This window comes from Martes martes (genome assembly GCF_963455335.1).
Source record: "Martes martes genome assembly, chromosome: 13".
Taxonomy (NCBI): domain Eukaryota; kingdom Metazoa; phylum Chordata; class Mammalia; order Carnivora; family Mustelidae; genus Martes; species Martes martes.
Genome location: NC_137901.1, coordinates 90,216,794 through 90,244,178, shown reverse-complemented (window position 1 = coordinate 90,244,178; position 27,385 = coordinate 90,216,794). Strand labels below are relative to the sequence as shown.

Sequence of the window (27,385 nt, the reverse complement as noted above, 5' to 3'; positions counted from 1 at the left end):
TTGCTCGCCGGCTTGGAAGGTCCCAGAGTCCCTACCTCGGCACTGAAGCCAGAAGAGAAATCAGGTCACAGAGAGGCAAAGTAGTCACAGTCAACTCGCTCAGCTCTGTTTCTGGAATTTCCACTGTGCCGGCAGTGGGATCCACCGGGTATGTCTGCCTCAGGGGAGACCCCGTTCTGTTTGCTGTGTTTCCCAGAAGCCAGTAGGGAGAAGCGCTGGGGGGGGGGGGGCAGAGGCCCTTTGAAAATGAGGCAGCAAGAATGATTGAGGAAAGGTTGCAGTAAAATAAATATATCTGTGATTCCACTGCAGCTCGTCCCACAGCCTCCCATGGGTCACTGGGAAGACAAAAGATGTCAACCAGACCGAGCTTCATGTCCCACGGCCGTAATTCACAAGCCGCGTGATTTTGGGAGAGTGACTTCTGAGCCTCGACCTTGTCATCTGTGAAGTGGGAGCAGTGACTCCTACCTTATGGGGCTTCCGAAGGGCCTTAAGGAGATCCCACACAGAACAAGCTGAGCGTGTGGGAAACACCCCACGGCATCATCTCTACCTGCTGCGGGTGAATGCGTGTGAGGTTTGGTTTTTTTTTTAAAGATTTTATTTATTTATTTGACAGACAGAGATCACAAGTAGGCAGAGAGGCAGGCAGGGGTGGGGGGAAGCAGGCTCCCCGCTGAGCAGAGAGCCCGATGCGGGGCTCGATCTCAGGACCCTGGGATCATGACCTGAGCTGAAGACAGAGGCTTTAACCCACTGAGCCACCCAGGTGCCCCGCGTGTGAGGGTTTTCTAATGACTCTTTGGCAAGAGCAAGAGGGTGACAGGACCTCAAAAAATCAAAAAAATTAAAAAATAAACAGAATTTCTGTAGGATCCAGTGATCCCAGCTCTAGGTATAGATACAAACTAATTGAAGTCAGGATTTTGGAGCGATATCTGCACCCCCCCCCCCCATGTTCACAGCAGCATCGCTCACCACGGCCAAGTTCATGCAAATCCCCAAGTCCATCAACAGATAACGGGTAAGGACGTGTGCGTGTACAGTGGAACCATATTCTGCCTTAAAAAGGAAGGAAATCCTGCCATTTGCAACAACACAGATGATCTTGGAGGACATGACGCTTGGGCACGTGAGCCGGTCACACTTCTCTGCAAAGTCTGAAAGGGTCACCCTTGCCGGAGCCGAGAGTAGGACGGGGGTTGCCAGGGGCTGGAGGAGGAGGAGGGGCAGGTGCAGGTCACGGGCCAGGAAGCTGAAGCCACGGGGGACAAATTCCATCCAGAGACGACCTGGATGCCCCAGTGCCCGTGGTTAACCGGACGCTTTACACTTTGTTAGGAGGGCGGAGCTCACGTTAAGTATTCTTAGGACCAAGGCAACCCAAACCCAAAACTCAGAGACCAGGAAACTTCGGGAGGTGATGGAGATGGTCCTTACCTCAACTGGGGAGGTGGTTTCCCCAGTGTATGCCTGTGTTCCAACTCGTGAAATCTTATACGTTAAACAGGTCCTGGCTTTTTTTTTTTCTTTGTGCGTCAATTATTTCTCAATAAAGCTGTTATATTTTTTAAAGGCCGGTGAAAGGGATCTTGAGTATCCCAAGGGCTTGAATCCCCTGGACGAGTGGGAGGACAGGGCTGAGAGGGGAGGTCAGAGAAGGGTGGGGTGTGCGGGGGCACAGGGTGGCGGCTGGACCACCTGCTGGGGCTCCGTGGAGGCACAAAGTGCAGAACTTGGTGTCTTATCCTCGGCGTTGACCCTCGCTGCCATGCGTGGGCAAAGGAAAAAGAAACTCCCACTCGGGGCAGGATTTGGGGCCAGACGGGGAAGGGGGGGGGGATTGTGTGCTGTGTCAGCGCCCTTGCTTGGTCAGCCATGGCTGCTCGGAAGTTCTTTCTAGATTCAGAAACAGAGCTGCGCGTTGCCAAGGGCTCTGAGCATGTTCAGCTCCAACAGAGGAGACATGCTCCCTCCACTGCATGTTGCCTTTAGTTAACGGTGGGTCTGTTTCAGGGGTCCGTGTAGCCAGGTGGCAGGTGGCCCCTCAAAGGGAGAATGAGAACGTTCCCGTATGTGTATTCGGAAGGCAAAAGAAACACTGCTCCAAAAAATAAATGAATGTGCTGATTTTGACCTTTTTCGACTCCATGGCAAAATCCAGATGGAGGCCAAAAAAAAAAAAAAAAAAATCTCATTTCATCTAGCTGTTCTTATATTAATTTATAAAGCAAAATACCAAGATTAATTCTCATTCAAATCTGCACCCACCTAAGGTTCTTGAAAATGAAACCCCATTAACAATTCTCTTTCATTTTTACTTCCAAGAATTTTCAGTGCGCAGGGATCTGGGCTCTGGTGAATTCCACACTGGCGCTCAGTGGGGATTCTGTAAGTGCTCTGAAAACTTATTTTTCTCCTCTTTCCGTTACAGGACACAATGCAGTCTCTTACAAAGTGTGTTTTTTAGACTCTCTTAACATTATGCAAGTGTGTATCTGAGATAATATTCTGAGATTAATTTGTAAACGAGTTTTAAGTCTGATTCTAGGGAGTGGTTTAAAGTGCTTGCCCAGAGTAACTGGGTCGCTGACCGTGTTTGTGGGCAACATGCACACTCACAACAGCATTTGGCGGCAAGCTGAAGATGTGACTACGACTGCCCGACAGTAGTATTTGGAAGAGGAATTACACACAGCTCATGTACTTGCTTTCTAGTCAATCCTGCCGTTTTGAGGCTCCTTCAGAAGGAAAGGAAGCGAAAGGGACACCACGAATCTCAAGCCACTAATGACAGTCACTTAGCACTCCGGCAAAACAAGCAAACAAACAAAAACAAAAACAGGAACAAAAACAAAAATGAAAAACCAGAAATAAAGTCCTTGGTTTGGTGCTGAAATCTAAGACGAGAGGACGGGGAAACCAACAAAGAAATGAATATTAGGAAGTTGGCATCTCTTCCCCTGCGACTAAGGAAAACGGGTTTTACTTGGTCTGCTGGTAAGTGAAGGCACGACTGTTAAGTACAGTTGGGCAGGCTTTGCACTGCACAAGGGCTCCACACTCAGACTGCAGATAGAGTGAATTTCTGATAGAGGGAAGTCAAGTGCCTTATGGAAGGGCCCCTCTTTCTAATATGCATCAAGACACTGCTTGGACCAGTGGTCTGGACCTTCCCTTGGGACATCATGAAATACGAAGAGGCAGCACACAGATATTTCCCGAGCTGTCTTCTAAGACAGAGAAGAACAGTTTCTCAATCTAGCCTTGCCTCTTTACTTTCCAATTTCATTACTGAAGGGCATGTTGATTCATGTAGTATGTAAGTAGAAACCTTGATTATTTTGTTCACGCCTTAAACTCCAAGACCAGAACGCTCACCTGGCACCCTGTGGACACCCAGTAAATGTTTGCTCAGTGAACAAATGAACTGGTAGGTCATCCTCTACCTAATGCCACTTCTACAGTCAGTTTGACATTCTGCCCTTCACTGTTTTCCCATCACCTTGGGAATATAAGCCATTAATCACGAATTTGGGGGGCAGGGAAGCTAACACGAAGGAGAGAATGATGGGTCCAGCCGGAAGAGGATTCTAGGTAGAAAGCATTGGTAAAGAACTGTCTGGTTGGGGGACTAGGTTCCTGGGTGAGAATCTGAGACGCAGTACCACCCTTCCCCTCTCCCAGACACCTGTTCAGCCCTCCTCCCTAGCCTGGGAGTTCTCAGACATGTTGGTCTCAGAGCTGGTCCTCAATTCCTGCCCTTTATTGCTATTCGAAGCCACCACATCCTGGGGTAAATTGTCAAACATCACTAGTTAGCTCCTGTGGTATGATAATGAAAAGGCTCTCAGGGGGCCCCAGGGGTTTCCATATCCCCTCTGAGAACTACTGCCCAAGGGCATGCAGAATTTAAGGAGACACATTCCATATATGCCTGAGGGCAGGGGGAGCACTGGACTGGAAGACAGGCATGGCTGGACGCCGAGGCTGCCCTCGTCCCCTCCAGCTGCTCGGCTGTGCATACACACCTGAGGAGCAAACATGCTGGCCGCTTCCCATGGGCTCTCTCGGAGCCCAGAGAGTTCTTCCTACTCTCTTGTCTGCTCATTTTCATAGCCTCGGGTCTGGCGCTTCCCTAGTAATGAAGGACGCAGTTCCAGCAGGTGTGTTGGGGCAGAATTTGACATAATATTCATGAACTTGGAGTAGGTACTTAAAAAGAACATTAATAAAGTCTGTATGGATCAACAAACAGCAGGAATTTGCTCCTGTGTAGCAAACAAGGCATTGTCCTGTGAATGTAGAGCAGAAGCTAATTAATTAATGCTATTGTTACTACTGCCATCATAAATAATAATGACCAATATTGATGTAGCATTTACTATGCAACAGGCACTCTCCAAAGGGCTTTGTATATATTTGCTGATTTTTTTTTTTTTTAAAGTAGGCTCCATGCCGAGTACTTTCGCTATGTGCCTACCAATTCTTTGATTCCTTTTGGAGCTGGCCTCCTTCTGGGGCACATGCCATGTCTGGCCAGTCATAGTGCGGTCACCTCAGGAAGAGAATGTGAACACAAGCCAGACCCAGGATAAAGCTGGAGACTTTTGCTGCAACTCCTGAAGAAAAGGCAGACTTTCTCTTAAAAATGCTAAATTGCTTGGGTGCGAGCCGGGATCTACCTTTGGGAAACCCTGCCTGAGAAGGAGGTCTGCAGACAGAAAAGCAGAGCTGGGCAAGAGAGACAAATGGCTATAAGTATGGACTGAGCACCTGGATCCAACCGTGCCTGAAGCCATGTGGACAATCTAATTACTCTCCCTTTGGAGTTAAGCTGGTTGAGTTTGGTTCTTGCCCCCTGCTCCAAAATTGTGCTGATAAGTTACAAGGAATTAAAAGACCTTCGTTATGCCTTTTTTTTTTAACCGTAACATATCAGATCATAGATAATATGGAAAAAAAGGTAGCCATGCCATTGGCAGGTCCCAAAGGAATGACACTGAAGGGTGGACACATGAATAATGATGAGATGAGACTGACTCACAGCAGAGCTGGGGCAGAACCTGGACTGACACTGACATTTCCCACTTAGCCACCTCATTACTGTCACTATGTTACTATCCCATCCACGAATGTGGCACTTAGCCATGGATGGCTATTTCCAACAGTGAATTAAAATTAAGTGAAGTTAAAAATTAAATTCCTCTGTCGCTCTAGCCAATTTTAAGTGTTTGATGACCTCATGTAGCTAGTGACATACGGAACAGTGGAATATTGTTACAGGAAGTATAATATAAAGTGTAACAATTGCATTAAAAGCCTCAAACAGAAATGTTTCCTTCCCAGACCATAACTGAAACTATGTAACACTTAGGAACACATAGAAGCTATACACATTATTTTAACTCAGTGGTTCAGTGTGGATATCCGTTGACCCTCCACCGGGTGCCGAGCCCCATTCTAGAAGCTGGGGACCCAGCAAGAGGAGGCAGAGCGGCGATGGATGGTGGACGGGTCAACAGAACCACACTGGACATCACGTCTGGTGGCGATGGGGGCCGCAAGAGGAAAACCAAGCAGGGAAAAGGGGATGATCTGCAGGAGGGCCTCATGGAGGAGGTGGCTTTAAGCAGAGACCTGGATGGAGCAAGGGAACAGCTCAGGAGAAATCCAAGGGCACCTGCTCCTGATCCTGGATGTGCACCTGAACCACCTGCGGAGTGCTGAAGCACAGGGGCCTGACTCTCAAGGTGCTGATACCGTTAACTTGGGGGTGGGGGTGGCCAGAAGGCTCCCCCTCCCCCACCGCAACCCCAGCCCAGGGGATTCTAATGAGGGATCCAGGCACCACACCCCTGATTCAGGGAAGGGGTCTCCAAGTCCGCTGACAGCCTCTGTGTCACCTGGAACTGGTTAGGGGTTGGTCAGATTCTTGGCTCAACCCGCTGAGCCAGAGACCCCGAGTGTGCACCAGCCCTCCAGGGGTCCTGACCTTGCTCAGGTTTGAGATCCCCCCAAAGAGCCAATTCACTGTCCTCTCTTAGCCACAACTGGCTTTTGAGTTTGCAAGAGGATTAATTAAAGTGGAACACAGGAACCTGTGTGGCACGTGAACTCTACTGTCATTTGAGAAGTGAACGGGTAATGCTGTCAAATGGGGCCAAACACACATAATATTTGTAAGGGAGATCAGGACGATGCCACAGAACCCATTACGTCACACAGACACAGTCTCTGTTCTTTCCCCACAAATATTTCCTTTTCCCTCCTGTAGGACAATTACCTACAGTGAGTTACAAATTCATTCCCAGATCAACACGCTCACATGTTTCCCTCGTGGGCATAACTTTGGGGCCACAGAACACAGGCTGGTGCATAGTCATGTTGGCCTCAGCATCATGAATCACACACCAGACAGCAAGAATAATGCACCTGGCCTTCAGCTGGATACACGGGAGCAACAGGTGTTTACGGACAGCTTCTGTGACCAAGTGATGGAGAAGACAACAGTCCTTTGCCTTAAGGGGCTTATACTGTTGGACGGGGAAGACAGATCCGGGCATACATTCGCTCACTAGCAGCCCCTTATTAAGCACCTACTGTGTACCAGGCACAGGCACAGATGGTACTGATGGAGTGACCCCTGTTCTCAAGGGATTGACATCCCCATGGGGAAACTCAGACCAAGAACATATAAATAAATATATACATGATTTTCATCACGTTGTGAAGGAAAATCAAGATGGTTGAGGCAGAGAGTGACTGAGCTGTGACTTTAGGTAAGAGTCAGCCAGAGAAGATTTAAGTGGGGACATGCCTAGTGCAAGGAAAACCGCAGTATGGAATCTGGAGAGAGGCTCCAGGCACAGGAAACAGCCAGTGCAAAGGCCCTGGGGCTGTGGTGCTCAAGAAAGGGAGGCAGAGGTCACTAGCTCAGAGAGTAGCCATGGGCCAGACGTTGAGGGCCATTGAGGTCCTGGTGAGGCCCACGGCACAGACCAGGACCCCGCACTCCCTGGATGTGGAGGCCTGACTCCCCGGTGGCTTGTCCAAACCATCTGGGGTTAGAGGCATAGGAACGGGAGAACCGGCACACAGGGGACTTCCAAAGGGTACGTCCAGGATGATGTCCAGGAGGCCAGCACACAGGGACGGCGTTTTACACGTGTTCTGTTCTTTCCTTTTCCCCAGCTGGGCGCTCAGCCGGCCTACAGTGAATAGAGGGCAGAAGGCGGTCAAAAGTAGGGGGGCTCAGGCCACAGTGAAGTGGATTTGAATCCCAGCAGCCACACGGCCCACGTTCTGGGAGGCAGGAGGGCAGTGGAGGCAAGCGGTAAGGAAGAACCAGAGAAGGAGAGTCAGGTAAAGATAAAACAGTAATTTCGTCAGATGTGATGGACCAGAGACAAGGAGCCTCCATAGATGGGATCCCAGCAGGCAGCTGTGGATGTCGTCAGGCTCAGGAGGGTCCGAGGAAGACCCTCATGCAGTGAGTGAGCTTTGAGCTGAGTGTGGAGTGGTGAGAAGGAGCATTTTGGGGGGTGCAGCGAGGACAAAGATGCCCAGGGGGGCAGGTACAGCAGCCCCCAAAACACTGCCTACACGTGGTGGGTGCTGAGGAAGGAGAGGTTTGTGCTGGTGCCTCCCTTCTGCCCCCGGGCTGGGTGATGTGGGGGCCGAGGCATCCCCCCACCCCAGGTCCCGGCAGGTGGGGTGACAGAGGCACTGGGGTGAAGAGCTACTTCTCCATGGCCCCAGTTTTTAGCCCATTTTGGGTCACGGGCCCCTCTCACTGGCTGGTGAGGTCAAAGAAGCCCTTCCCAGAATGAAGAGTTTCAATGGATACAGGAACACATAGGCTTCCTGAAGGAACTAATTTCAGATGTAGTAATCCATGTCCTTCTGCGTTACTGCAAGAAGTAATAAGATCTAGGATCGAGTGTAAAAACGAGCATAATTTCAAATTAGTGGAGAGTATGAATGGGACCTGAAGATATCTGTGTCAGCCGTCCTTTGATGAAAGCCCGGAGAGATAACTCGGTGGCAGCTGCTGCAGCAGGGGGTTTGGAGGGTGGCGCGGTGCGTGTTCCCTGGGAGGGAGAACTGGGTTTGGGGCCCAGGTTTGGGACAGAAGGTCCAGCTGTCCCCAGGCAGTTTTCTCTGCCTGTCTGAAGCTCTCTGTGGGTCCCAAGGGGACTGAGGTCCCTACGGGGATCCTGGGTCTCCTCTGTAGGGTCCCTCCCAGCCCAGGCCCGACTTTCTCACCCTCCAGGCAGAGGGCTGGGGCTCAGCCCTCAGGGGAGAGCATCTGGTGGGCGGATGGCTGCATCTCCTGGGTGTGTGGGGTCTGGTTCACAGTGGGGAGGGCAGCAGACCCGCTTCTCCAAGTGTGCACCCCCTGCCCCTGCCTCTAGCCGAGATGATTCTAACTGCTGGGCGTGTGAACATTTCTGTAATAACCGCCATGGGTTTCTTGTAAAGTGAACAGAGGGACAGACAGATTGAGTCCCTCATCCAGGGTCACAGCCACTTAGAGGAGGCGCTAGGATTCACGCCAGTCTGGTTGGCTCCCGAACCCGATTCTATTCTGAACTCAGAGACAACACTGAAGGAATGGTGAATTCTGGGGTTCTGGGCATGGTGCAAACCGAGGGTCTGGTGGGCAGAGGGCGTGCAGTCAGCCAGCACTGTGGGTTGGACTCCTGGCCTGGGATCTTCTTCTCATACGTGGGCTCCTGGCGACCGCCCGCGGTCTTCTGCTCATGTTCCTGGGGGGATGTTGGATGATTTTTCCTTTTTTTTTTTTTCTCTCTTTTTCTCTCTTTTTGTTGCTTCTATGTTCCCCATCTCTATGTCTTCTCCCCAGTGAAGTTATAAAATCCTTTTTTAAAGTATTTATTTATTCATTTTGGGGGGGTGAGCGCAAGCAGAGGAAGGAGTAGAGGGAGGAGAGAAAGAATCTCAAGCAGACTCCCCACTGCGCGGGGAGCCCGACTGGGGCTCGATCTTGTGACCCCAGGATCATGACCTGAGCTGAAATCAAGAGTCAGATGCTTAACCGACTGAGCCATCCAGGTGCGCCTGAAGTTACAGAATCTTTAACATTAGAATACACATTTTACTTTCTAAGTAAAGAAAGTAAAATAATGGGCACCTGGAGGGCTCAGTGGGTTAAACCTCTGCCTTCAGCTCAGGTCATGATCTCAGGGTCCTGGAATCGAGCCCCACATCAGGCTCTCTGCTCAGCAGGGAGCCTGCTTGTCTCCCTCCCCTTGCTTGTGTGCTCTCTCTCAGTGTCAAATAAATCAATAAAATCTTTAAAAAAAAAAAAGTGAAATAACAGGAGGTCTAAACTTGGACGAGGTCCCAGCATCCCTCCCCTCTGCCCCGGGCTTTCCTGCTGGGGAAACCCAGCCCAGCTACTGGCTGTGGCAGTGTGAACACCAACGCCGACCACTGCCATCGTCTGGGCACTTCCTTTGTGGTGGATAAGGGATCATTCATCGGACAATTAGTCGGTAACCCCGAAAACATTCCTCCCAAGTCAGAAGCAGCTTCAGATGCGTCACCAACTTGCTTTTTAGACAGAGACTCGTGCCAGTCAGCTGGAGGGAGGGGTATTTCTAAATTGAATTCCACAGTAAATCTCCAGCTGTGACAAGAAAATACTTCTTCTGCCCATATAGTTATTTTTCAACGCAGCAAACATTTTTCAAATGCCCGAGAGCATTGAAGCCATCCTTAAAACACTCTCGGGGGAGTCAGGATATATAATTTCCAAGTAGGAAAAGGAACATGAATATCAGGGTAGATGTTTCTGGGAAACAATAAAACATTATTTTCCTATTGTCTCTTTAAAAATAATATTCTCCAATCTCTGTCAAAGGAGATGTCCCTTAGTTCTTTGAAATGCCTGCTGTTGCCTTCTCGAACCCGGACGATATTGCCGACATGCTTCCCCATGGACCCCCAAGCCGAGCGAAGCCATTCATCACTTGCAGATTGACAAGCGAGTCCAAGAGCATCTCGGCAATGCCCCCTGCCTACTAATGCCCGTTCTGTCCCCACAGCGGGTTCTGAGAACTTAGCAGGGAAAGAATGTCGAAGAGTTGCCTCGCAATGCTATCGGGTAGAACAATCCAACCATGGGGTTCAGGGACCCCAGGAGGTCCCATAACCTGTACCTTCAGTGTTAAGTCTCTATAAAGAGAGGATGAACGTGGTCAGAACCCCTTCCTGACCATGTCTGCTTCTGAAGACCACAGTGCTGGGTTCCCTGGGAAGAACTAGAAGGGAGCATTGGTGTCTGCATTCCTTGGGGTCCTGGCTGGAGTCAGGAGGCCCCCTCAAAGGGCTGGGTCAGAGGATGGGAAATGAAGGGCTCCTGACAGAGCCATGGGCAGGAGCAAAGGAAGTGGCCAGGGATGGTGCAGCTGGGAGCTCCTGGGAGCCCCAGATGCAGGGGCAGGTGGAGGAGGCCAGTTCCTGGAGCCCAGAGGGAGAAGAACCGCGGAAAACAGGGATCCCCGCCCCCCGCACCTGTAGGATAGGAGCTGTAGGCAGAGAAGACCATGCCTCTGGCAGACATGCACAGGACAGGGCGAGACGAGGACACCAACATAGCTTTTCAGAGTCATAATTCAACCCACAACAGGAGGCTCTGTCTCTCTCTGCTCTGTCCAGTTACCTCTGGCACCTCCTGCTGGCTGGACCCCACCAGAAGCCAGAGGGCCAGGGAGGCTGGAGGCCACAGTCCACAGAGGCCAGCCCTCCCAGAGCCCGGAGCTGGGCAGAGCAGGAGGGCGAGATGCTGCCATCTCCCCCCGCCCCCCTCACTGCCGGCCATCCTCTCCTGCTGCACAGACTTGGCCCCGGGGCTCCTGGCATTTCTCAAACCTTAATGAATCCCTGTGACGCCCCGGAGAGGTGAAGATTAAGACCATCATTCTGCAGATGTGAGAACAAGTAGCAATCTCTCCTTTAAACAGCCCTGGCGACAGCCACTTTATTTTAAATTTGATTTTATGCGGAGAGATATGGACACGTTCTAGGAATTTTGAAAGCTTTATATAAGGGGGAAAAAAAAACCAAGTTCCCACCATGTTTCAGGGGTCAAGGAAAATGATTTCATCTTAAAGTCTGCAAAGACAAAAAAGGGCAATTGTTTGAAACTCTTCAAAATTCGGGGTCAATCTCGTCACCTTGCAGGAAACTCAATCTAGGACTTTGTCAGTCCTGGAGCAAAGGGCCTCTTCCTACACCTGCCCGAATGAGGGGTTCCTGCTCACTCCAGAGACTATGCATTAAATTTAGTTTTTTTAATTTTTAAATAAATGCTAGGGAAAAGCACAGAGGCACTAATGGAACGGGAAACACTTACGCTCCACTCCCTTGCCCCGCATTACTTTTCTTCCCAGCAGCACCTTACCTGGTCCTGTCCTGTGAGCTACCTACCAGTCTGCTGTCCCATCTCATCTACTCCCCAGGAGCTGGAGCCTGCAGCCCAGTGGGACCCAAGGCCACTGATGAGTTGCAGGATCCCCTCCTTTATCACCTGGATTGAGGAAGGTGTTGGGGAAGGCCTGATTTGAAAGTGAGAACTTTCCCAGTGAGGCATATTTCCCATCAAGCAATCCTCTATTTAACCTTTCTGATGTTTGTATTTCTATAGAATGAACGACCATTGAGGGGATTTGACTTAATTTTTCCCAAGACTTGACCACTTGACTCACCAGCTACTAACAGGTAACATATGCATCTACTTAACCTTTTTCTTTTTTTTTAATCTTCTCATCTCCTAGTCAAGCTTCAGATCTATTTGCTAGTTGCTTCCAATAAAACTTTACATTATGGCTGCTTAAAACTGTACTAAAGTTCATTCTAGGGGGGGAAAAAAAACCTTTGAAAATACTAAAACTGAGACTAGAAGTTGCTCCAAACTGCCTCACTTACTGGCTGCCTGTCATCAAAGTTCCAAACGTCCCATACCGCTTTGCACAGCTGAGGTCAAACCGTACCTTGCAGGGGACAGAACCTGAGGACACCACCGGGCCCCAGGCAGCCATGTGAGCCCGTAAGAGATCGTTCCAACGAAGTGGGTGCGAATTCACCTAAAGTTACTTGCAAACAGTTGGATTCTGGGTACGACCTAAGTAGTCACTCCATATTACCTTAAAAGCATTACAAAACCACAGCAACCGCAATAATCACATCTTGTTTGGAAGATGGCTTTCTTGTGGCCCCTTGAAAAGTACGGCAAAATATTATCTCCTATCCTCACCATGATTTCTCTTTTCACGGTATCTGAAAGCCTTCCCTTTTTAAACTAAGTAGGACAGGAGCTAAGCGCTTCCACCCCAGAAGTGGTGTTGATGTTCTGGGTCACAGGCCTGCTAATTTTCTTCCTAAAGGGCCAGATGGAAAGTACAGCCAAGAGGCAACACTGAGCCTACGAAGAATCTCCTTATGTAACCACTTCTAATGTAGCTGCTCGGAAACATAGAAACCATTCCCGGCTTGCACGGTGGACGAAAACAGACAGACTGAGCCTGCCCCACGGGCTGCAGATGGTTGACGCCTCTTCCTGGGCCTGTAAAGTCAAGAGGAATCATTGTCCAACCTCAACACATTAGCAGCTCCCGGCGGTAGAGGATGCCTTCCGCGGTGAGGCTGCGCGGCCTGTGCCTGTCCGGGGAATTTCCCATCATGCACCACGCCCCCCAGCTCCCAGACTCTGCACCTGCGTCGGCGGGGGTGGGCGGGGGGAGGAGACAAGCTCCCCAGGCTCCGCCCATCAGAGCATCATCACGGTCTTTGACTTCCGGGACTGGCCTCAGGCTGGCCACGTGACACGAGCCGAGCCAATCAACTTCCGTGGTGACATCATCGGGTCCACGCGGCACCTGCAGCCCCGCCGCCCCGCCGCCCCGCAGCCCCAGCATCACTCAGGACTTTAAAAACCTGCAGCCCACACCTCCAGAGTGAGGCTCTGCGTGCGAGGAGACTCCAGGAGGCTAGCTTGAGAACACTATTCTAGACGTCCCAGTCCCGTGAACCGCTGGAAGTCGGGCTGGGGGCCGTGGGACCGGGGAGCTCCGGTGGCCGCGCTTCCCGGAACCGTCCTGTGATCCCGCCCGCGCTCGGTCAAGGCGCTGACAGCGCTCGGGGACCAGCGGCCTTTGAAGACCCAACCGGAGCTTTCCACTTCTCCGTGTCCGGCTCTGGCTGCCCCCTGGACCACCCACGGCTGCGTGCTCCCCACCCCCAGGGATCCTCACGGGATCTGTCCGGGTGCGGCCCGAGCCATCATTTCTAAAGCCTCCCAGGCGATTCGCAGGGGCCGGCCGGGCGGGGACAGCGCTCTTCCAGGTCTTCTCCAGGAGGACTGGTGCGCTTTCCCCAGAAGGAGCCCTCGGCGTGCGCTTCAGCCGTGGTGGACCGTCTGGCACCTGCCACGGCTGCTGCTTCTCCCTGTGGCCAGCAGAAGTGGCCACGGACCACTCAGGAGTGGATGGGCGTGGGTGCGGCCCCGAAAACTTGACTCAGGGAGACAGGCAGAGGCTGGGTGTGGTCCCGAGGCTGTTGGCTTCGGAGGCCCGTCTGCAGACGGACTTGTTATTTGGATAAAAGGCATTTCGACTCCTTGCATCCCAGGTATTGGGAGGAGCCCTGTGTCCATTTGCTGTCCGGTGTCTGTTCTCATGTTTTCTAGCGAAATGATCCCAAAAGCTCTCTGCTCTCAAACTCGTGTGGTTTGTGTGGCTGACCTGTGCCTTGGTTTGGGTTTTCCCAGAAGGATTCCATCGCAAGTGGTTTATTGTGAGGTGCAGGCCCCATCGGTCAGGGACCACAGCAGGCATTACCTCGAAAGCGACCACGGGCTGTGACTGCAGCCTGATGGCTCTGGGGCAGGCGGAGGCCCTGGTGTGGAGCTCCCACCTCAGAGTCAACACCCAGGTGGGCCCGGGGAGCTGGACTCGGTGTCTGCCCGCTCCCGAGAGCCACGGTGCAGAGAGCGTCCTGGATGGGGGTGTGCTAATCCCTCGGGGCTCATGTCCTGGACATGAGACAGGACTCTCAGGCGAAAATGAGTGAGTGCTGGAGGTGGGAAGTGGAAGGAGACGTGAGGGTATGGAGGGAGATCCACGGCGTCTGTTGTCACCCGTGCAAACTCTGGGGGTGTAACACCCGCACCACGGGGACTGCTCAGGGGAGACAGCATGACCGCCAGAGGAGTCCTCGCGGCAGTGAAACCTTTGTTGGGGTTTCGGGAAATGAGCCAGGTGCCCTTCCTGGGCTCGAGGCTTGAACTGTTTGGCAGAAACAACGGCTGCCACGCTCCCATCATGAGTTGACGCAGATGGAAGCCAAGAGGCAGAAAAAAACCAGTCCTGGAGACGGAGCTGAGTCCCGATCAGGCAGACGGGAGGCCAGGATGGATCCTGGACTTGGAGTCACACGAGCGGGGAAATTCTCACTGTGCTTAAGCCAACTGGGTGGTGTTTTGTCACACGAAACCCAAAGAATCCTAATTGATATATTTCCCAGCTTGGTATCAATGAAGCCTGCTTGTGCCAAAGCTGAGCAGAAATTGGTTTTACAATTTCCATGCCAGGCTCCATGTGAGGGCAGGCGGATTCTGGCAAGGACACTTGTAGCTGAACATCAAAGGACTCTCCACGTGCCTCTGCCATGTCATTCCATCGGACCTCCTGGCAGGGTGTCTCCGTGGAGCCAGGCTACGTGTGGCAGGTGCAGGTAAGCGACCCCAGAGCAGAACTGCCGTGTGGCTTCCCACCATTCTCTCTTCCTTGCTCATTCCCAAGCGACCACGTCATCGAGCCAGAAGTCCTGGCTGGGTTTGTGCGTACCGTATCTGTGCCGTAGTCCGTGGGGATCAAGGCCATGTTGACGCACCACACAATGGGGCACAGACCATGGTGTTCACCCAACCCTCTCCTTGCACCCTCTGGAGATCTGATGGGGCCATGGGACTCCTTAGGACCAACAGCGTGCATGTGTGTGTGTGTGTGAGAGTCACATGTCCCTTCCAGGCCACTGCTTAAGAAAGCACGCGACTCTCCTGCTGCTTCTTCCTCTATCATGGAGACCATGAAGGTCACGTGTTCCTGACATTGTAGCTACAAGACGGCAAAGGGTCCATCCTTCAAGGCCCCCGAGACCCTGCATGGAGCAGAGCCCCCACCACTTCAGCCGTGCAACATTCAGCCAGAATCACTGAGGCTGTGTGGAGCACCTGAGCCTCTCGGGTGGTTTGCTATGGCCGCCCTGCCTAGCTTCTTGGACGAATATACAAAGTGGCCTCCAGTCTCCTTCTAAAAAGGGAACAGGAGGTCAAACAGGCCTGGCATAACTAGAGAAGAAGGAGGTCCATAAAAACCTGGGATGCAGTTAGAGCGAGGGTTGGGGGGAAGCAGGAAAGTAACCCAGATTGACAAATGATACAGCGATTCCCCAAGGTGGGGGTGGGGGAGGTCAGCCCCCCCCCCCCAGCCCTGGCGGCTGACGTCCTGGGACAGAAGGAAGGCCCCAGGGGCGCCGTCGGGCCCACGTGGGACTTACCGCGGCTAGGGGAACGACGGCGGCCAGGTCCTTCTGGCTGATGAAGATCTCGGACACGGCGGTGTCGGTGGTCGTCTTCCGCGGATACTCCACCTGCCAGGCGATGGGCTGCGTCCCCGAGAGGCTGCTGAAGCTGGCTATTTCAAAGTTCATCTGCACGACCTCGGTGAACAAGCTGCTGCTTCTGGAAAAGGAGCAAAGGAGAATCGCGTTGAGCTGACTTCGTTCCGTGGAAGGGCCCTTCTCACCCCCTCCCGCCACCCCTGCCCCAGCGGCACCTAGAGTCCAAGGTGAAGGCCAACACGCTTCCGGGGCAGCACCCGGACGGGGAGTCACCTCCACGAGAGGGACGAGGATGGCTGGGACGGAGCAGCACCCACGGGGGAGGAACGGGGCAGGGACTGAGCACCGGCTGTGGAGCGGTGAGACCCCCGGGGACCCATCGGCCGCACCCCTGCGGGATGAGCCTGGAGAACTAAATGGACTCTTTTTTAGCTCCATTCTGCGGCTGTGCCTGACGCTGCAGGCCTAGCGTTTCCTCCGGTTCTCGGTTCTCAAGAGGCAGAGAGGCACAGCAGGGCTCTGGGCACTCCCCTGCAGCTAGAAGCAGCCCCGAAGCAGGTCAGGCCCCATCCTCGGGGAGGCACACTGGGAAGCCGGGGAGGACGCAGCTGCCGCAGGGGGGTTCCGGGCAGGTGTGTGCTCCTGGCTCTTGTGGGGCAGCCGTGGGGGCCATTTGCTCTCACGGGCCCTCGGGCACCGGGGCCAGGTGGACGGGTTGGCCGTTTCCTTGCGGGAACATGGCAGAACCGGCAGGTGTCTTGCCTCTTCCATCCCCGACTGCCCCGTCCCGGCCTATGCCGGCGGCTCTCCTGGAGACGGTGTAAACTGCCTCACATCCTCTAACACACCTCCTTCTGCTTCGAGGGAGGGGCTTGTTAGCTAACAGGGCTCTCTGGTCCCCAACAGAGGCTTCCAATCAATACCCTAAATCTGGGGGACCCTCCCCCCAGAGCTGTACTTGCCCCAGCGATCGTGATGCTTTGGGAACTAACGAGGGTCCAAGCTTCTCATTTTTCAGACAATGAAATTCAGGCCCAGAAAGGGTTGGAAAAAAAAGGCCTGCTCACCACCACACAGAACCAGACGGAAGGCGGCATCTCAGGACCCCCCGTCCCCATCCCGTGTTCTCCACCACGGCAGCTGGAGGTCAAGTGAGGAATCACAGGCAAGACCCCAAGCGAGTGTCTCCCGTCCGGTGGGCAGCAAACTGTGGCCTGGGAGCCGAACGGAGCCTGCTGCCCGTTCCCATAAATCGTTTCATCGGAACACGGCCCCGGGAATGTTTACCTTGGTCTCTGGGGTTTTCGTGCGGCAAACGCACGGCTGGGCAACAGCATTAGGTAATGGATGGCCAGCGGAGCCCCGAGTCTTTGTTATGTATACCTTTATGGACAGAGTTTGCCAGCCCTCATTTAGGAAGTCTGGAAAGGGGAACTTGGGGAGGTTCCGGGAGCTGCTGAACGGATGAAATCATTACTGGTGGAAAGGAGAAGGAAAGCCTTTCCGGGCACGCAGCGGGGTCTGCAGGGTGGACAGGATTCAGGGGAGCGGGGTCCCGCTGCGTGTATGGGGGGCAGGTCGTGGCATCTCCTGCTCCTTCCGCTGGGAAGGCTACATGGCTTCAGGTGAACTGTAGGGAATTTTCTACAGTACGTCAAGAAGGAAACAAGCATGCTTCAGAATGCCATCCCCGCCGGGTGCGGGTCCCGCTCTGAAGGGTGCCGGGGAAGCCCTTCTCTTTGCGGAGGCCATAAGGACACACATGTACCCAGTCTCTGCGGCGCTTGCTCAAGAGCCAGAATGCTAATTCTCCACCTCATCACCCTCAGCTCCACTCAGGGGCTGGGGCAGGAGGTGACAGGGAGGTCGCCACACTTCCTAAAGCCCTGGGACTCCTGAATCTGCCTCATGCTTTCTGGGCCAGAAGCGGGGCCCAGACAATCACGATTTGTGAGATGCTGGCTAGCACTCTGGGAGGGAACATTAATCCAGTGTCTGGTGCATCCATCCATGAGCTGCGCGAGCTCAAGAGTGAGTGACTTGCCTTGGAAAATGAGGGAGAAGTGTCTGGAGTCTGGAGCGTTTCCAAACCAAGAGCCTTGTACTTGGTCTGGCAGCCGAGGCCTGCGGGGATCTGAGCCTCCACAAATCCTTCCCACTAGCTCTGGCCCAGTCTCTCTCTTTCCTGGGTGACAGACATGCCTTTATTTGGGGCGGGGGGCACTGTTAATCTTGCTCTCTTAGCAAGAACACTCGCCTTAGCATCTCCGTATCCACAGCAGAGCTGGGCACGGGTTGAAACATTAATGGTTGTTCAACAGCCTCTGCTCAGCAAACTCACTTAGTGATGGGTGAGGCATGAGTCCAGCTGTCTCAAGACCCACTGTGGCCCTACCGGGACATCCAGGAGCTGGCAACACGCCTCAGCCTACACCCATCTTCATTTCGTTATCAAACTCTTTTTTGACCACTGTACCTGCTGACGCCACCTTCTGAGGCTCAGCTGTGTCATCTGGACAACTGAGATGATGGGATTCCCATTGTCCAAGGAGGAAATGGGCAGGCAGAAGGGGCCAGCATGACTTACACCCTGGCCGCGTCCTCCTCCATTGCGGTTACGAGAAGGGAGGCAGCCGTGTTGGCAGGAGGAAAGAGAAGTCATGTTTGCCGTTCTGACTTAGAAAGATGCTATGTTATATGATTTTTGTGAGAAATAGGGTCGCCTTCCTGGGGTATTCTGCTCAAGGTAATGTAAGAATAAGGACATCAAGTCTTTGTGTAGGAAATGTTCTTTGTGCACCAGGCACTGGACCAGGTCCCGTGCATCCGTTATTTTAAATCCCAATAAAAACCCTTTTGGAGATAATTATGGTTTCTATTTTGCACAAGTGTGAGAGCAGAGACTGTCTCGTGTTCCCACCCCCCAGGGAGGGCTTTCACACTACTTGGCTCTCAACCACGGATGGAAGGCGATGACTGGGCAGGCACCTCTTGGAAACTTACCACAGCTCCTATTCCCCTTCCTACCATGTCTGAGTCAACTAAGCTGACTCATGGTTTCAAGATAGAAAAATTTTCAAAAGTCACAATTTGGGGGAAACTTCAGCTTCCTGGGAGTTTCTGGGAAACTCCAGAATCCTGGGTCAGAGGGACATCAGGATGATGCCGGGGGCAGAAGTCTGACCCACTCTTGCAGGAGGCTGCCGACCTCAGGCCAGGAGAAGAAGACGCTTTTCGGTGTCCACGGGGACCTCGGGAACGTGCACAAGTGAGAAGCCAGGCGGGAGCAGCCCGACAGCGCCACGAACCCTGGGGAGGCCCCTGATGAAACGGTCTGACTCAAGACGAGGAATTCCTTTGGGAAGAGAGAATCAGCTTCCTCGCTGGTTCACTTCCGTCAGTCCTGTCTCTTCCTACTCCCCCTCCCCCCTCATGGCTTCCCATGGTCTCATTTCCAAACACCGCATAATGGGATATATCCAAATTAAAATGAACTGAGCCATATTTTGAAAGGGGACACTTCAGCGGCACTAAGGGGAGAAAGGGAAATGGCTCCTGTGGTCTACGGCTGCTGTGTGGATTGTGACAGATTTTTTTTTTTTTCCCTGGAGTTTCTGTATATAAAATCTCTGAATTTTAAAATATAAGAACCTTACCCTTGTAGCCACGGTGTGGCTCAAGCAGCTGGCTGTCACTCTGCTCTCTCTGGCTTTGGAAAGGGGAGGGGGGGTCCTGTACTCTGAGGCAGCATTTCATAGAAGAGCCACACGTGGAGGTGGCAGGTGCTGGCCCCAAAGACGATGCAGAGGGTTGATGATTTTCCAACTGTGATCCCAGGACCCTTAGCACACTGAGGCTGTGACGGGGGCAGTCGTGGGACTGGAGGTGGTCCTTAATGCCATCCCCTTGTGCCCTTTACTCCTGCAGCATGAAAAGCAAGCCCCGAGCTGACCTGTTGTAATCCTGGGCCTCCAACAAGTACTGGGTTAGGAGAAGGAGGAAGAAAGAGGAGGAGGGAGAGGTGGGAAGGAAGGAAGTGAGACACAGGGGGAGGGAGGACGGAACCAGGGGGTTGGAACCAAGACTATAATGTGGGACTCTGCGAAGGAAACATGGCCCGTGGTATGATTGCACTGTGGGCTTCCAAACAGACTTCCTGAGTTCAAATTCTGGCTTCGCTAGCTGGGTACCAATGCACAGCCCAGCCTCCTTTTGCCTGTTTGCAAACTGGGGATGCTGCTCCTTCCCATTTCACGGAGTTGACATGGAGGATAAGCAAATGAGTGAAAAAGTACCATGCACTTAGGACAGTTTCACACTAGCAAATACCAATAAATGTGAGCTGTTCTCGTTTTTGGCAGGACTTGAAACTACGCTTGTTCTCAGGGACTCGATGTCTGACTGTGTGAAGTCACCTTTAAAATGTGTCCCCTAGGGCTGGTCCGGAAGCTCTCTGAGAACAAGCCATAGTAGAGAAACTGTTGTCCTCCACTCATTACAAACTGGGATTCGTTCAGATTTGCATTTACTCTGTAGCTGTCCCTGTCAGACCCAGTACCATGGTATGACACATTTCTCTGGAAGATGGAGACCAAGAAAGGAAGACATTTGTCTGCAGTTCCCTCTGTGGTCAGTGCTCTCCTGCAGTATCTGAGCTGACAGAAACCTTTGCTAAGCTTCTGTCTTAAAGGGACTAAGAGCCCTAGATGCCCGCCCATCTGGGGCTTGTGATACCGTTGGAGTAATAAAGAGAAGAATTTAAACACTTAAGTGACTCCAGAGAGCGCCCATGAACCACCACTTGCTAAATCAATAGTGTAGATTTATTGCAGTAACTCTTGAAAGAAATTTTCGAAATTGGCTTAAAAAAAAGCTCTTTCTCAAAAACAAATAAATTCCCCCAATAGTCATAATAAAGTTTGGGCCACTGGAAACACAATTTACCAAACCTTTTAGCTATTGAACTCTATCTTGTAAGAAAATGGAGTCTGTGTGTGTGTGTGTGTGTGTGTGTGTGTGTGTAGAAGCGAGTAGGGTTTTACCTCCCTGCTACGGGGTGTACGAGACTTTATCAACCCCTGTTGACAGTATAATGCCTATAGAGAGAGATGAGGCTAACAAAATGAAGAAATCAACCTTGTAACAGGGAAGCCAGTCCAGGAGAATAGAAATTCAGCCTGGGCTTTTATTTTATTCATTCTACTTCATGTGAATTTCATGAAGGGAAAGGACACACATTTTCCCACCAGGAAGACTTTATTAGATCATCCCGATGACCCCAAGGTCGGTACCGATGCCCCGCTGCTAACTGGGGGCGCTCTCCGTGGTGCTGAAGGATATCAGTTCAGGATGCGATTTGCAAGCAACAGAGAGCACCTTGGGCCGAGTGACAAAGAAAAGGGAATTTAACAAATGTCTCAAAAGGACTAGAAAGTGTGGGGAAAAAAGACACGGAGAGGAGATGGGAGCAGAGGAAAGTTACAAGAACTTGGACAAAACCAGTTTGGTCATCAAAACAGATGGTGCCAAAACTAACTTTCCACTGTCTTCGATTGTTGGCATCGTACATTCTAGGGCGGTGTGGAGATACCTGACTGGCTGGGGTCACACACCCTAAAATATGCCAAGACAGTGGGGAAAGATCTGGCCCGCTCTTGAGGGAGTCCCCTCTTTCATTCCTGCTCTTTGCAGTTAGCGTGGAGGACAGAATTCAGGATTCAGGTTTGCGGTGAAGGGCAGACAGGAGAGAAAAAGCCTTGAAGGTGGCCCTCTTTCCAAGCACCCTTGGACTAGATTATGAGCTTGGACTTAAAAAAGATTTTACCTTCTCTCTATCTCAGTCCCCAAAGCGTAAAATGTTATAGGAGCAGGTAAGCGTATGAAGGAATGAGGAAAAAGAGTGTTCTCCCGCAATTACACTGAAACCAATGACATTGCTTCAAAGGAGAATCACAGCCCTCCTGGAAATCATCTGAGCCTTTTGTCCTATAAAGCAGGGCTCTCAGACTTGGCCGAATATTATAACCATCTGGGGAGAGTAAGAGGAACATTATCGAGAGCTGGGTCTACCCTGGACCAACGGATCAGAATGTTAAGAAGGGGCTCTCAGATATTAGTGTTTTCTAGAACTCAGGTGATTTTAAGGTATGGCCATGGTCAACAATTACTGCCATACACAAAAAGTTTCTCTCTCTGTGATTACCAAGCACTTCACTCCTAAATTATCATTACTTTTTTGCTTCCTAATATTTATCCAGCATTTGTGCTGGGGATGCATTTCAACCATGGGCTCTGAAATCAGACACACAGGTTTGAATTCTGACTTCGTCCTTTTGTGGGGTTGGGAGGGATCCTGGATAAGCTACGCAACCCGTTAGTTCCCAGCCTTGGTAGCAATCTCAAATTCTTTGGCGGAGGAGCTTTAAAGAGTTGGTGTCTGGGACTTACCTCTGGGATTTTAGTTTCATTCGTCTGGAGTAACACCTGGTATTCTTAAGGACTCCCTACATGACCCTGATATGCAGCAAGGTTTGAGAACCACTAACTTCACCTCTATAAGCACAGTTTCTTGATCTATGCTATGCCAACCTCCTGAGACCACTGCAAGGATAAATGCCATGACACGTGTGTAGAGCTTAGAACATACAAAGCAAATATCTGCCAAGTGTGAGTTTTTACTATGATAATATTTCTGCGACTCAGTAACCTGGCAGGACCTGCAAACCTTGGTCCTTCTGAGATCACAAGTCCTGGGATTTGCTGAATGCAGCATGTGGGGGAAAAACAGGACCTTACTCCAGCCTCTCAGGTCCTGACCTAACTGTCCCTCCGGGTCAAGTTCACAGCCAGCTGTGCCCCTGAATTCGGCTGGGCCAGATCCTATCACTTATTTTACTTGCTGCAGCATGACAGATGAATGGGAGCCCAGGCCTTGCAGGGAAAGCCCTGGGTATGGACGGCACGCCTTGCCTCGGATCATTGTTCCTATTACTAATGTCCCCAAACCTCAGTCTCCTCATCTCTGAAATGGGGATCTACACACCCCAGGAGCTTGGCGCACAGCTGTGTAAATGTCGACAACTAATCCAATCAGTAAAAGAAACCAGGGTATGTGAGAGGGACACAGGTCAGCTGAACAGAACCAGGGAGAAAGCAGAGCCCTTCACAGGTGTGGAGAGGAGCATGGAGGCGTCCAGTTCTTCTAGACACTTCCTGGTGGAAAATTTCCCCACCTGGCCTCCATGGCTCCGGGGATCCCTGGGCCACAAAGTGGCTCCGTTGTGGCCATGCATTCCTGCTAGCTTTTATTTTCCACGCAGCCCATGGTTTCCTGAACCCAATACACCTGAGCCTAATATAATTCATTCACAAGCAGCTAAAATTTTAGCTCAATTATGTCACACTTCAAGAAGTGCAGTTGCCAAGAGGACATCAGGGGTCTGGGTAGAAGAGACATGGATCCATACCATATCCTGAAGTTCTTGGGGGTTCTTTAGCAACCATGGGGGGGGGTGGTGGTTCCTGGTCTTGCCGTGGTGATCTCTGCACCCAGGGAAAAGCACTGAGTCCATCCCATCAGATCCTATTGGGCCATGAGGATTCCCAGACACAAGACCATTCGGAGGGAGAGAAGACCGGCCATCCTAGCTCCAAGCTCCGTAAGAGAGCCTCGGGGAAGCCGACAAAGGGATTGCCCATAGAAGTCCTATCGATTGTGAGAAAACATAGTTGTTTGAAGACAGTGAACTTGGGACAGTTTGTTACAAAGCAACAGAGAAGGGAAGTGGTCCCTGAGTGTTACCATTCTTTCGTGACCTCAGCGTAACCTCTGCACCTTCCCAGCAGGATACGGCAGAGGTTGAACAGAATCAGCTTGGGGTGCTGGGGCAGGGAGGACCTGAGAAGCACACCCCACTGCCTGGTCTCCAAGGCCCTGAGTGGTGCAGGGGAGCCGTAGGATTTTCAGCTAGTTCCTGGGAAGGTCACCGAAGTCCGCTGCCAGAGAGAATTCGGAAGTCGACCCAGACCTGGCCTCCGTCCCCCGCTGAGGGGCACCTGGGGTGCCCTCAGAGATCAGGTGGAAACACAGTAATGTCATGAATGTCAGTGCCAAACAATGACCACACCCAGCACAGGATGGCATCCCTGTGGACAAAGCCAGAAGATGGAATTTCTCTCTGAAGACCTAACCCCACAGTCCCAAGTCACCTGACTCTTCCCACCTGGGCCAGTCTTGAGGGAAACCAGGCAGAGCTCAAGAGCCCGATGGGGAGGGTTTAAACACGAAATATCTTAGCAACCTTGGAATCCACCAGATTAACTTTCCCGCTACCGAGCAGAAGGGGGTTTAAGGCAGACGTCAAGCACAATGAGAGAGGAAGGAACAGGGCATATAAGCTGTTTGGCATCCTGGAGTTTGCAGACTGGAAACCCACCCAGTACTGGTTTTAGCAGACGTTGAATAAGGCATAACAACCGAGTGACTGTCCCAAGCCTTGTGTTGGGATTAGCAACTGGGAAGTTGCTTCCATCCCCCACATCTTGATAATGCAATGTCTCCCCTTGCAATGTCTGCTCCTTGGCTACCATTTTTGTCAGTTTTTTTCTGTTCTGGCCTCTGTAGGATGACTCAAAGGCTCCAAGCTCCTTTCTACCTCGGTGCCTTTGCATTGTTTCCCCAGACACCACAATGCTCACCCATCACTGCACTCGCCCTATTATCCATGGCTCACTCAGCCACTTTATCTGTATCACCACACGACACATTAGACATTTATATGCATCTGGTCATTCACCATCTGCCTCTCCTCTCTCCAGCGCCAGCCCGGTGACAACAAGGACACCGTGATGCTCACTGTTATAGCCTCCCGGTACACCACAGCACTGACCAGAGGAGGTGCTCCGTAAATATTTGTTGAATGAATAATGAATGAGCGATTGCTCCACGAGCCAAGTTCGCTGATATTCACACTTTTCTTTCCTTCCACTGGTCAGGTTAATATTAATTTCCACTCAAGGAAGGAGGCGGAGTCCGTGCTTAGTGGAGAGAGGGGGGTTCAGAAGCATCCTTTGAAGCTATCAGCCTTCCCAGAAGGGTTGAACTCCTTCCAAGAGAGAAGCCAAAAGCAGAGCCCATTGGAGACCTTCCAGGAAAGACACGCTCCAAGGTCCACTCCTAAAACTTTGCGTCTTCCAAATATCACAGAAGACAGAAACTGGATCTGCTCCAAAGTGCGCTATTGAATTTTATGCCTGCTGAGCTCCGCTAAATACATAATGAGCCCGAATTAACTATGCAAAAGTATAATTTACAGTTAATGTTTGTAATTGATGAGCTGAGGGTCTCGGTGGCAGCAAGAAGTGCTCAAACCCGAGGAACCAGAGGGGCTGGGGAAATTTCACTTTTAGAATGGAAGGCGTGCTCTGCCCAACACCAAACCGCTCATCCGTCAAACATTTACCAAACACCCGCCTTGCGCCGGGCGCGGTCCTTCGAGATGTAGAGACACGGACGGAAGGCACGGCGGTCCTCAGTGGGTCACAAGCTTCCACGGGGAGCTCCCCCAAACCTGCTGTCAGTTCCCATGCATTTGGCTAAAGGCTCAGCGAGGACACTGACCAGAGTGAGCACAGATGCTGCCGCGCATCACGGGGCTGCTCTGCTCCCGTCCCCGGGCCCCTCCTGCCGCTTCAGCTGCAGTGGGATTTTCCGAGCACTCAGGGTCACAGTGGAACAGAGAAAGGAGTCTAATTGTTGCTCTACTATGTCTCTTTGCATTGAGGGATCCGTATTATCCTCACTCGGGAGAAAGCTACACTACCCATCTCTGCACTTATTGCATATCCTCAGACCCAGCTGCATGATAGAATTACTGGTGAGCTTTTAAACAAAAGGAATGTCTTTTAAAAATACCTCTTCCCCTCTCCCCTTCAGAGTCAACGCATCTGCAGCAGCAACAATTGCTCAGACTGAAAGCACCAGAGGGGATAAAACTGTTTTCTTCGGATAAGTCTTCCTAGGGTATCCCTATGTGCAGCCAGGGTGAAAAAGAAATTTTTATTGGCTTATTTTTTGTTGTTTTAAGGGAATAGCTTCAGATATAGAGACCTGGTTCTCACAGGAAACTCAGCTGCACCAAGACAATGGTCTCATCCAGAGCAGAGACATGGGGGCCAGCCCAGGTGTCCTGGTGCCCCATCTCTACCTTGGGCTCCCCAGGGCCGTGGGAAGCGCCCACCTAGCTCTGCAAAGGCTCACTGCCAGATGGATGTTGCTTACGCTGTGGTCATCGGTCTGAGAATCGAGCCCCCACCAGGGAGTTCTGCGAGGGACTTTAACTGTAGTGATAAAGGCTCTGGGAGGGCAGAAAGGACAAACGGGCTGCCAAAGGCCTGGGAGATGATCGATGGGAAGAAGATCTTTCTACAAGGGGCCCGGGGAGAAGGTGGAGCCCGCAGGAGCCAGGGCACCGGGGAGAGCCGCAGCCACATCGAGAGCGACCCACAGGAACTGGAGCGACAGGGAGGGACCCAGAGCCTGAGACCCCCACGGGAGCACAGAAGGCATGAGATGCCCTGACTCCTTCCCTCCATCCGGTGTCTCGCCAGGGCCTCCCACTGGCTAACCACAGCCAGACCCCGGTTGGCATGGGATCCTGGAAACCATTCAGTGTGGCGGGGTCACAGAGCCAGGGAAGGGCAGGGAATAGACTGGAGACAGACAGGCAGACAGCTGGCACACATTCCCTCCAAAGCCGCGCCCAAACACCACCTGCCTGGCGGGATGTGCCACCGCATTCCCGGGGAAACCTGCAGACCGGTCGGCTCCGTGGCTCGCGACAGCGGAGATCATCTTCCAGCAGACATTCCGCCTGCTCCTCTGGAGAGCCTGGTTGTGCTGGCCGAGGCTGAGTGAGGAAGGCCAGGCTCTTGCCCTGACCCTGGTTTGACCGTAGGACCGGAGAGGCAGGCCATCAGAGGGCCACCTGAGAGGCTTGGAGAAGGTGTCCCCGAAACAGTGATGTGTGAGCTGAGGCTGGATGAGTGGAGGAGATGCCAGGGGAACCGGCAAGGGGTATGTGAGGACGAGGGGGGCGTGGTGGGCGGAGATCCTTCCTGGAACCAGGGAAGACCAGCGGGCTGGAGCCAAGGAGCACAGGTGCAGACACAGTTCCAACACCCAGGGAAGCAAGCTCGAGGCGAGGCCAGCACCCTGTCGCTGCTGGGGTACAGGTGGGGGTGGGGGGTCACTCGCACCCATTCCCCCAACATTTTAAAATCCACAGTGTTAATAAGAGCTAGATCCACGTTTTATGTTTTAAAAAAAGGGGGGGGGAATGTGGAGAAGACATCACCTGGGTATGTGCGCTCAGGGAATGGGGCTGTTCTCCTCGGCCAGCCCCCAGCTGGCGTCCAGGAGGGCCAAGAGAGAGTGTGGGGTTTGAGAAGGGAGGACAGGCAGGACAAGACCCAGGGGGACAGTGCAGTCTTGAGGGAAGGATGTGCTGGGGCTACTGCTGGGCGCGTACACGAGGTCGATCCCCACGAGCAGAGTGGGCAGCTCGGAGGCCAGTGATGGCGGCCGGCACGCAGAGGGGCGAGGGCTCTGTTAGTGCTGGTGACGGAGGGGACGTGTGGGCATGGCTGAGCACGAGGAGCTCTTTGTTGACCATTTATTTGCACCCTCGTGTGTGAGTTAACTGGTTCCTCAGTTAGGCTTTGGCTCAGATCCCAT

The 27,385-nt window shown here is 52.3% G+C and overlaps 1 protein-coding gene across 1 annotated transcript in view; it reads right to left on the bottom strand.

Moving 5' to 3' along the window:
• TMEM132C (transmembrane protein 132C) overlaps positions 1-27,385 on the bottom strand; it is a gene marked incomplete at its 5' end in the record, with an annotated part of 290,448 nt that overhangs the window by 45,342 nt on the left and 217,721 nt on the right. Inside the window, one exon of the mRNA XM_080822233.1 lies at positions 15,589-15,772. Coding sequence (XP_080678359.1) covers positions 15,589-15,772 — 184 coding nt within the window. The remainder of the gene's footprint in view (positions 1-15,588; positions 15,773-27,385) is intronic.